This window comes from Eleginops maclovinus, chromosome 11 (genome assembly GCF_036324505.1).
Source record: "Eleginops maclovinus isolate JMC-PN-2008 ecotype Puerto Natales chromosome 11, JC_Emac_rtc_rv5, whole genome shotgun sequence".
NCBI classification, from domain to species: Eukaryota; Metazoa; Chordata; class Actinopteri; order Perciformes; family Eleginopidae; genus Eleginops; species Eleginops maclovinus.
Genome location: NC_086359.1, coordinates 665,619 through 676,809, shown reverse-complemented (window position 1 = coordinate 676,809; position 11,191 = coordinate 665,619). Strand labels below are relative to the sequence as shown.

At 49.9% G+C, this 11,191-nt stretch overlaps 1 protein-coding gene across 1 annotated transcript in view; it reads left to right on the top strand.

The window, feature by feature from the left end:
- LOC134872779 (rap1 GTPase-activating protein 2-like) overlaps positions 1-10,742 on the top strand; it is a 26,539-nt gene extending 15,797 nt beyond the window's left edge. Inside the window, 20 exon segments of the mRNA XM_063896213.1 lie at positions 1,425-1,457; positions 1,583-1,816; positions 2,304-2,407; positions 2,685-2,763; positions 2,849-2,902; positions 3,087-3,170; positions 3,303-3,403; positions 4,190-4,319; positions 4,403-4,549; positions 5,213-5,284; positions 5,369-5,455; positions 5,625-5,771; positions 6,427-6,531; positions 6,638-6,729; positions 6,825-6,923; positions 6,993-7,077; positions 7,327-7,372; positions 9,702-9,772; positions 9,880-9,905; positions 10,101-10,742. Of these exon segments, the coding sequence (XP_063752283.1) occupies positions 1,425-1,457; positions 1,583-1,816; positions 2,304-2,407; positions 2,685-2,763; positions 2,849-2,902; positions 3,087-3,170; positions 3,303-3,403; positions 4,190-4,319; positions 4,403-4,549; positions 5,213-5,284; positions 5,369-5,455; positions 5,625-5,771; positions 6,427-6,531; positions 6,638-6,729; positions 6,825-6,923; positions 6,993-7,077; positions 7,327-7,372; positions 9,702-9,772; positions 9,880-9,888 (1,779 nt within the window). The 3' untranslated portion in view covers positions 9,889-9,905; positions 10,101-10,742.
- The last annotated feature ends 449 nt before the right edge of the window (positions 10,743-11,191 follow it).

Genomic DNA, 11,191 nt, shown 5'->3' with positions numbered 1-11,191 from the left:
TCCGTCCGTCAGTCCATCTGTCAGTCCATCTGTCCGTCCATCTGTCCGTCCATCTGTCAGTCCATCTATCCGTCCGTCCGTCAGTCCATCTGTCCATCCATCCGTCAGTCCATCTGTCCGTCCATCTGTCCGTCCATCTATCCGTCCATCTGTCAGTCCATCTGTCCATCCATCCGTCCGTCCGTCAGTCCATCTGTCCGTCCATCTGTCCGTCCGTCCGTCAGTCCATCTATCCGTCCGTCCGTCAGTCCATCTATCCGTCCGTCCGTCAGTCAGTCCATCTATCCGTCCGTCCGTCAGTCCATCTGTCCATCCATCCGTCCGTCCGTCAGTCCATCTGTCCATCTGTCCGTCCATCTATCCGTCCATCTGTCAGTCCATCTGTCCATCCATCCGTCCGTCCGTCAGTCCATCTGTCCGTCCATCTGTCCGTCCGTCCGTCAGTCCATCTATCCGTCCGTCAGTCAGTCCATCTGTCAGTCCATCTATCCATCCATCCGTCCGTCCGTCAGTCCATCTGTCCGTCCATCTGTCCGTCCATCCGTCAGTCCATCTGTCCATCCATCCGTCCGTCCGTCAGTCCATCTGTCCGTCCATCTGTCCGTCCATCTGTCCGTCAGTCCATCTGTCCATCCATCCGTCCGTCAGTCCATCTGTCCATCCATCCGTCCGTCAGTCCATCTGTCCATCCATCCGTCCGTCAGTCCATCTGTCCGTCCGTCAGTCCATCTGTCCGTCCATCCGTCAGTCCATCTGTCCGTCCATCTGTCCGTCCGTCAGTCCATCTGTCCGTCCATCTATCTGTCCGTCCATTTGTCCGTCCATCTCCGTCCGTCCATCTGTCCGTCCATCCGTCAGTCCATCTGTCCGTCCATCTGTCCGTCCGTCAGTCCATCTGTCCGTCCATCTATCTGTCCGTCCATTTGTCCGTCCATCCGTCAGTCCATCTGTCCGTCCATCTGTCCGTCCATCCGTCAGTCCATCTGTCCGTCCATCTGTCCGTCGTCCGTCTGTCCATCTGTCCGTCCATAAGTCCATCCGTCCGTCAGTCCATCTGTCCGTCCGTCCATCTGTCCGTCCATTTACTTTGTTTACTTCGGAACATAGTGACATCACTACGGAACACTCGCGATCCTATTGGCCAGTGCTCCAACACATTGTGTGTGATTGTGGAAGAAGTAGAAGTAGGAATACCAGAGTGTAGAAGTATTAGTAAAAGTATTGCATCAGTTTATACTTAAAGTACCCATCGCACAAGTACCCGTTAAAGTAGGATAGAGACATCCTCCCTCAACGTGCTGTTCATTCCCCTGTGTGTGTGTGTGTGTGTGTGTGTGTGTGTGTGTGTGTGTGTGTGTGTGTGTGTGTGTGTGTGTGTGTGTGTGTGTGTGTGTGTGTAAAACGCCTCTTTGTTTGTCTTTCAGGATGACTACATCCCTTACCCCAGGATTGAAGAGGTGAGAAGTTTTAAACTCAGACTTAAGGACCCTGACCGCCCCCCCCCCCCCCCAGCCTCTGTTTCCAGTAGAGGATGTGCATTATGCAGCAGTGCATGTTGGGTAATGTTCCTGCTGTGCTGCAGGTGTTGGAGAGGGGGGGGGCGTACCCTCAGGTCATCCTCCCTGAGTTCGGAGGCTACTGGATCGAGGAACCCGACGCTGATCCCCCCCCCTCCAACCTGGAGATCAAAGAGGGGGAGGAGCAGGAGGGGGGAGGAGGAGGGGAGGAAGGAACAGCCAGCCCAGTGGATTATGGGTACCGGCTGGAGGAGATCGGAGAGGCTGCTCGGGCATACAGGAAGCACTTCCTGGGCAGGGTGAGGTTCATCAGCTGTTAGAGAGAAACATGAATACAAGGTTAGGGTCATCCAGGGAAGAGGGTCAGGGACACCTGAGGGAGGAACAACTGTGGGACGGGACCAACAGAACAAGAATACAAATAGAGTTCAAACATTTCAATTCAGAGAAAAAGTCACAAATCTGAGATTAAAGTCAGAATTTTGAGGGGAAATAAAGATTTATTTTTTCATCAAACTCATAATTTATAAACTCCAAAATCCTGAGAGAAATGTCAGAATGTCAGAGCCCAAAAAAAGGGTTCGGGCAACATGAGAAAACATATTGGGGATTAGACCAAAGGTTGAAAATATAAAAAGGGTGTTTTTGAGAAAGGACGAAGTAAAAATGAAATATTCATAATTTATAAACTTATACAAATATTTTTCTCAGAATTCTGAATCCCAGTGCTCCAAAAGAGTGTCTCCTGTGCCCTCTCCCGTGTTTGATACCTGCGCTCTCTCTCAGGAACACCTGAACTTCTCCTGCTCGGCCAGCAGTGTTGGAAACCTGCTGCTGTCTGTGAGGCACGAAGAGGAGGGGCAGCAGGAGACCCTGCATGTCATCATACGGTACACACACTGTTCACTTGTTATTGTTTACATTTGAACATTTTAATTTATTTTATTCTTTTCTTATTTTCTTTTTGAATTACCATATTTTATAATCAGGAACCAACAAATGAAGGTTTCGTGTCATCATCTTGTACAATCACAGTTTCCTTTAGATTGATAATCAGGTACTCACCTGTATTTACAGTCTTGAGTTACCATGCTATCACCAGGTATAACTATTATTACTATACCTATTGTAATGAGCAGTTTCATGCCCTCCTCTCTCTGTCCTCAGGTCCCGGGTGAAGAGCGTGTACCACAGGTTGTCTCTGTCGGAGCTGCCGGAGATCCCCAGCGTCCCGGAGCTCGCTAAGGTACGTCAGGTTTCAGTCATCAGTGGTTCAGGTGCAGCTGAGGTGAGAATGCAGACCTCTCTGTGACTGTGTGTTCCTCTCTCAGCTGCTGTGTGAGGAAGCAGCCGGTCTGCGCTTCAGTCCCGTCCTCTACCCCAAGGTCAGAGAACATCTGCACACCAGCTGTGACGTCATGCGGCTTTAAGCTTCAAGTTCAATTCAACCAGTTCTTAATTTGAATCATTGTGAGCATGTATTCTATAATTTCACCTGTGTGTGTGTGTGTGTGTGTGTGTGTGTGTGTGTGTGTGTGTGTGTGTGTGTGTGTGTGTGTGTGTCTACAGGCCTCTCAGCTGATTGTAAACTTTGATGAACACGAGGTCAACAACACCTTCAAGTTTGGAGTCATTTACCAGAGGTTTGGACAGGTAACGACTCCCTGTGCACACCTGGTATCAAGCACTAATTCATAGTGATCATAGCGCTGACTCATCCCTGCACCTGTGTGTGTGTGTGTGTGTGTGTGTGTGTGTGTGTGTGTGTGTTTGTGTTCCCGGCAGGTGTCTGAGGAGGAGCTGTTCAGGAACAACGAGGAGACGCCGTCGTTCTCTGAGTTCCTCAATCTGCTCGGAGACACCGTGGAGCTGCAGGACTTCAAGGGGTGAGAACTCTGCAGGGCTTCAGAGCTGCTGAGGAAATACACAAGACAAGCTGGGGAATGGGCTCACCCTGACCCTGACCCTCACCCTGACCCTGACCCTCACCCTCACCATGACCCTCACCCTGACCCTGACCCTCACCCTGACCCTGACCCTCAACCTCACCATGACCCTCACCCTGACCCTGACCCTCACCCTGACCCTCACCCTCACCCTGACCCTCACCCTGACCCTGACCCTCACCCTGACCCTGACCCTCGCCCTGACCCTGACACTGACCCTCGCCCTGACCCTGACCCTCACTCTGACCCTGACCCTCACCCTCGCCCTGACCCTCGCCCTGACCCTCGCCCTGACCCTGACCCTCGCCCTGACCCTGACCCTGACCCTCGCCCTGACCCTGACCCTCGCCCTGACCCTGACCCTCACTCTGACCCTGACCCTCACCCTCGCCCTGACCCTCGCCCTGACCCTCGCCCTGACCCTGACCCTCGCCCTGACCCTGACCCTGACCCTCGCCCTGACCCTGACCCTCGCCCTGACCCTGACCCTCACTCTGACCCTGACCCTCACCCTCGCCCTGACCCTCGCCCTGACCCTCGCCCTGACCCTGACCCTCGCCCTGACCCTGACCCTCGCCCTGACCCTGACCCTGAGGAAAATACTTTCAGCTTTTTAAGATTTAAGTTTGGAAGTTACAAAAATTTAATTCCTGGGCATTCTCTCAGTAATCAGTGAAAAATTGACCAAAAATCCTCACAAATGAATCTAATATCCGTGTCCTGCAGGTTTCGGGGGGGTCTGGACGTGTCTCACGGTCAGACGGGATCTCAGTCCGTCTACAGCGTCCACAGAGAGCAGGAGATCATGTTCCACGTGGCCACTAAACTGCCCTTCACCGAGGGGGACGCTCAGCAGGTACCAGATATAACATGGGCTTAGTTACGAGGCATCACGTGTTGTAACATGTGACATCATGTCCTCTGTCCGTCCTCCTGCAGCTGCAGAGGAAGCGCCACATCGGGAACGACATCGTGGCGCTGGTGTTTCAGGAGGAGGCCACGCCGTTCGTCCCCGACATGATCGCCTCCAACTTCCTGCACGCCTTCATCCTGGTGCAGCCCGACGGGGACAAAGACTCCTACAAGGTGAGGACAAAGACTCCTACAAGGTGAGGACAAAGACTCCTACAAGGTGAGGACAAAGACTCCTAAAAGGTGAGGACAACAACTCCTGCAGGTGAGGACAAAGACTCCTACAAGGTGAGGACAACAACTCCTGCAGGTGAGGACAACAACTCCTGCAGGTGAGGACAAAGACTCCTACAAGGTGAGGACAAAGACTCCTACAAGGTGAGGACAAAGACTCCTACAAGGTGAGGACAAAGACTCCTAAAAGGTGAGGATAAAGACTCCTACAAGGTGAGGACAAAGACTCCTACAAGGTGAGGACAAAGACTCCTAAAAGGTGAGGACAACAACTCCTGCAGGTGAGGACAACAACTCCTGCAGGTGAGGACAACAACTCCTACAAGGTGAGGACAAAGACTCCTACAAGGTGAGGACAAAGACTCCTAAAAGGTGAGGACAACAACTCCTACAAGGTGAGGACAAAGACTCCTAAAAGGTGAGGACAACAACTCCTACAAGGTGAGGACAACAACTCCTACAAGGTGAGGACAAAAACTCACCTGCAGTCCTGAAGTCTAACAGCCTATAGGCTGACGGCTGTCAGAGGCTCCAGAGTGATGTTACGTTGTGATGTATTCGGGGTACATTCCAACGTTTGTTTCTGGTTGTTGTGATTGACAGGTGTCCGTCACGGCCCGGGAAGATGTTCCTCCGTTCGGCCCGCTCCTCCCGAGCCCTGCAGTGTTTAAGAAGGTGAGGGGCGGGGGGGTGGGGGGGGGGGGGGTGGGTTGATTCTTAACATATTATAACACAATCTCAACCTGATGCTGTGTTCAGGGTCCGGAGTTCAGAGAGTTCCTGCTCACCAAACTCATCAACGCAGAGCTGGCCTGCTACAAGAGCGAGCGCTTTGCCAGACTGGAGGTACACACACACACACACACACACACACACACACACACACACACACACACACAACTGTCTGCAGAAACACTTTCATGCAATTACTGGAGAAGCTGCTTTTAAGAAGTGTGTGTGTGTGTGTGTGTGTGTGTGCGTGCGTGCATGCGTGCGTGCGTGCGTGTGTGTGTAGGAGCGTACGCGGGCAGCCCTGCTGGACACCCTCTTGGATGATCTGTACCGGCGCTCCCAGTGCATGCTGGGGTTGGGTTCAGGTCTGGAGGAGGAGGGGCGATCTGAGAACGGACACACACACGGAGGACTGCTGGAGTCCATCAAGGTCCTCCACTGACTCAAACGGTTTATACTGTACATGTAAATGTGGACCGTTGTTCAAAGTCAGGATTTTCTTCTTAAAATCCTGAGTAATGGGAATATTGTAAAAAATAAGATCTGTGGAAAAGGAACCTGTTCGATAAATGTCTCCACACGTCTACCCTACTTTTATAAATTTCGAAGCATGACTTTCTCAGACACGTGAACTCTTCACAAATCTCCAGTGTGGGGGGGGGGGTGTATTTAATGTCATAGAACAAAACGTGATCCGTCTCTTAAAGTCAACCTCAGACATTATTTCCAGCTGCTTTCCAAAATCCTACGGAGAAATCCCACTGACTCTGAGACGAGGGAACCGGGAGGGGTCGAATGCTGACTCACTTCCGGGTTTCAGGACTCATTCCTGCACCACTGTTACTACTTTCTGAAAAAAATACTTTTTTACAGTTTCTTCAAAAGATGTTACTGTCTAAAAATGTTGTTACTCAAAATCACAACATTTGTTCTATTTTATAAAATTCATATTTTCTCAGTCAGAACATTTGGTGCTGTAAATCATCCCATCGCCTGAGAGCAGCGGAGGATCATCTCTGATGAAACTCACTGTCTGAATAAGGGATTATAATTATATGCATCGCCTCCCTCTCTCCCTCCACCAGAGGGCGATGCGAGGGCGGAGTGTCTCCATGGAGACGATGGCGAGAGGGGGGGCCGGTCTGCCCACCAGTCTGAGTGGGGGGGGTCTCGCTCACATCAGCGCAGAGGTCAGACAAAAACATAACAATATTCTGTCCGGTGTTTTGGTTATAGCTGGTTATCTTGCATATGATGCTATAACTCTGCTACTCGATGTGTGTGTGTGTGTGTCAGTGTAATGTGAAGTCTCCGGTAAAGAGGCGTTCAGGACTCTTCCCTCGTCTGCTGAGCGTCGACAGCCAGACGGAGAGACACACCCAGAGGAGGTTTGTTACCTACCTGTATCAGCAGGTCAGAGGGTCGTCTGACCTCTTACCTTCATCCCGTGTCCTCTCTCTCTGTCTCTCTCTCTCATTCTCAGTCTCCTCAGTGAGCAGAGGAGCTTTGACAGCTGCCAGTCTCAGGAGGTGAGGGAGCTGCCGTCCAATCCCAGCTCTCCGGAGGCGGGGCCACGGGACAGGTGAGTGAGAAACAGGAAGTGTGACATCAGGTTCCTGTTCCTGCAGAGAGTAAAGGAAGTGTGTTTCAGGGGTCAGGTGAAGAAGGAGAGCAGCAGGATCTCCAGATCCACCTCCAGCAGCTGCAGCTTCAGCTCTGCAGACGACACACACCTGGTGAGAAACATACACACACACACACACACACACACACACACACACACACACACACACACACACACACACACACACACACACACACACACACTTGTTGAGAAATGTTATAATGATGTATTGTGTGTGTGTGTGTGTGTGTGTGTGTGTGTGTGTGTGTGTGTGTGTGTGTGTGTGTGTGTGTGTGTGTGTGTGTGTGTGTGTGTGTGTGTGTGTGTGTGTGTCCTCCCTGATGTGTCCTCTCTCTGTCAGGCTGCAGAAGGGCAGACTCCTCTCATCATCTGCCGCAGCCCCACAGGTTCACGCACACGCACACACACACACACATACACAGACACACACACACACACACACACACACACACACACACACACACAGACACACACACACACACACACACACACACACACACACACACACACACACACACACACACACACACATTATTTCCGCTGCTCCGTGTGGATTCTTTAATAATAATAATACATTTTATTTATAGAGCTTTTCTAAAAACTCAAAGACACTTGACAGAAATAGATAATTAGAACCACACACTTAATACATGTAAAACACAACGTTCATTTACAGATTAAAAGCAGCTTTGAAAAGGTGAGTTTTGATCTGGGATTTAAACAGGGTGAGTTGCGGCGGTCACAGATGTTTTTGGGGAGTGGGTTCCAGAGGGAGGGGGCAGCGACAGAGAAGCTCTGTCCCCCCAGGTCCGGAGTTTGGTCCTGGGAGGAAGTGAGAGGAGGTTTGAGTCTGTCGAGCGGAGGCTGCGGGAAGGAGTGTGGTGCTGGAGCAGGTCTGTGAGGTAGGAGGGGGCCTGGTGATGGAGAGCTTTGTGGGTGAGGAGAAGGATCCTGAGGGACGGGGAGCCAGTGGAGGTTCTGCAGGACAGGGGGGATGTGGTCAAGGGAGCGGGTGTGGGTGAGGAGACGGGCGGCTGAGTTCTGGATGTACTGGAGTTTATTGACGAGTCTGGATGGAGTACCACAGAGGATGCTGCTGCAGTACTCTAGTCTGGATGAGTACCACAGAGGATGCTGCTGCAGTACTTTAGTCTGGATGAGGTACCACAGAGGATGCAGTACTCTAGTCTGGATGGTGTACCACAGAGGATGCTGCTGCAGTACTCTAGTCTGGATGGAGTACCACAGAGGATGCTGTACTCTAGTCTGGATGGTGTACCACAGAGGATGCTGTACTCTAGTCTGGATGGTGTACCACAGAGGATGCTGCTGCAGTACTCTAGTCTGGATGGTGTACCACAGAGGATGCTGCTGCAGTACTCTAGTCTGGATGGTGTACCACAGAGGATGCTGCTGCAGTACTCTAGTCTGGATGGAGTACCACAGAGGATGCTGCTGCTGCAGTACTCTAGTCTGGATGGAGTACCACAGAGGATGCTGTACTCTAGTCTGGATGGAGTACCACAGAGGATGCTGCTGCAGTACTCTAGTCTGGATGGTGTACCACAGAGGATGCTGCTGCAGTACTCTAGTCTGGATGGAGTACCACAGAGGATGCTGCTGCAGTACTCTAGTCTGGATGGAGTACCACAGAGGATGCTGCTGCTGCAGTACTCTAGTCTGGATGGTGTACCACAGAGGATGCTGTACTCTAGTCTGGATGGTGTACCACAGAGGATGCTGCTGCAGTACTCTAGTCTGGATGGAGTACCACAGAGGATGCTGCTGCAGTACTCTAGTCTGGATGGAGTACCACAGAGGATGCTGCTGCAGTAGTTGTTGTTGTTGTTTTTGGTGAGGGATAGGTTGTTGTTGTTGTTTTTGGTGAGGGATAGGTTGTTGTTGTTTTTGGTGAGGGATAGGTTGTTGTTGTTGTTTTTGGTGAGGGATAGGTTGTTGTTGTTTTTGGTGAGGGATAGGTTGTTGTTGTTGTTGTTGTTTTTGGTGAGGGATAGGTTGTTGTTGTTGTTGTTGTTGTTGTTGTTGTTTTTGGTGAGGGATAGGTTGTCGTTGTCGATGGTGAGGGATTTGGGACCGATGATGACCATGTCAGTTGAGTTTGAGGAAGTTGTTCTGTATCCAGGATTTGATGTCAGTGAGGCACTCAGGGAGAGATGAGGTGGTTGAAGTGGTGATGGATTTAGTTGAGATGTAAAGTTGCACATCATCAGCGTAGCAGTGGAAGTGGAGGCCGTGGCGCCGTATGATGTTAGCGAGGGAAAGGAGGTAGAGGATGAAGAGGAGAGGACCAAGCACCGAACCCTGGGGGACACCTTGGGGCAGGGGAGCGGGAGAGGAGGGGGGTTTAGTTGTTGATGTTGATGAATTGCTGTCTGTTTGTGAGGTAAGACTGTAGCCAGCCTTAGGCGGAAAGGGCAGATGAGGTGTTCAGGTTGCTGTAGATGTTGTTGGAGTTGCACTTGTCGGTTGTAAAGGATGTGGAGGTGGTGTCACTTGGTTTCAGGAGTTTGTTAATGGTGGAGAATAGAGTCTTTGGGGTGGAGGAGCTGGAGTGAATGAGTAGGCGGACCGAGCGTTGGTGAGGGCAGTTTTGTGTTCCTGCAGGTAGTCGGTGCATATTTGGTGAGGTACTGTTACTTATTTTTAATAATTAACAGTTGATTTATAGGAACAACCTGTTTACTTGTGTTTCAGAGCTGAAAAATAAGAACTCTCCCAGATCCAACCTGAAGTTTCGCTTCGACAGACTGAGTCACTCTGCGGCCGTACGTCTCTCTTTCTGTCATCATGTGTTTGCATCTCTCACTGTTTGTGTACTTTAATAAAGTATAACTTGTACCTCCCTGAAGTCCTGCTCTCTGTGTTTCTGCAGGGGAACTGACCTGAGAGCAGCGGGAGGTAAATATATATTAAGTGACATCATTACGGAACACTCGTGCTCCTATTGGCTAGCGTTCCAACACATTGCACAGAATCCCTTTAAAATATGGTATTTAATTCCACAGTAAAATAAACTTCACTTTCATTCATTGCATTTTATTCATCATGTTTGAAAATGTTTTACTTTAATTCTTCATTCTTTTCTGTTTGCAGACTAACAGCTGCAAGAGGAGGATGTTAATGTGAAGAGACACACACACACACACACACACACACACACACACACACACACACACACACACACACACTGGGGCTGCAGCGTCTCACAGATTTGAATTCACATCATTTTAAGGGATTGCTGTTCCTGCAGAAAAACCAGATTTCATTTGTATGTTCTTGCCGTCAGCTCGGTGGACCTCACCCCTGTGTCTCACTTTACACTGCTCTGATGTCTTTGAATTAAATTGTATATATATTTTATTTTATAAACTAAATCCTAACGACAGAGTAATCCTTTATTTTCAGAAGTTTTTATTTAACATGTAAAAGTATTTACAAGTTTTACTCTTCTTGTTTCAGGAGCTAGAGGATCACTAATTAAAGTGAGGCCGGGGTTAAAGAGGACTTCTTTGGTATTGGAGTATTTCTACTTTGTAGTATTAGTACTTTTATTCAAGATAAAGATCTTCCACCGCTGATTTCACATGCTCAGTTTATGTATTTAGAAAGGATCAGAAAACTGTTTGAGATTCTCCTTAAATCATTTGATTTCTTCTTGTTGCTCGTATACTAACTGCAGTACTGGGTAGTACTCTGTGCAGTACTCTGTGCAGTACTCTGTGCAGTACTCTGTGCAGTACTGGGTAGTACTCTGTGCAGTACTCTGTGCAGTACTGGGTAGTACTCTGTGCAGTACTCTGTGCAGTACTGGGTAGTACTCTGTGCAGTACTCTGTGCAGTACTCTGTGCAGTGCTGGGTAGTACTCTGTGCAGTACTCTGTGCAGTACAGGGTAGTACTCTGTGCAGTACTGGGTAGTACTCTGTGCAGTACTCTGTGCAGTACTCTGTGCAGTACTGGGTAGTACTCTGTGCAGTACTCTGTGCAGTACAGGGTAGTACTCTGTGCAGTACTGGGTAGTACTCTGTGCAGTACTCTGTGCAGTACTGGGTAGTACTCTGCGCAGTACTCTGTGCAGTACTGGGTAGTACTCTGTGCAGTACTGGGTAGTACTCTGTGCAGTACTGGGTAGTACTCTGCGCAGTACTGGGTAGTACTTTGTGCAGTACTGGGTAGTACTCTGTG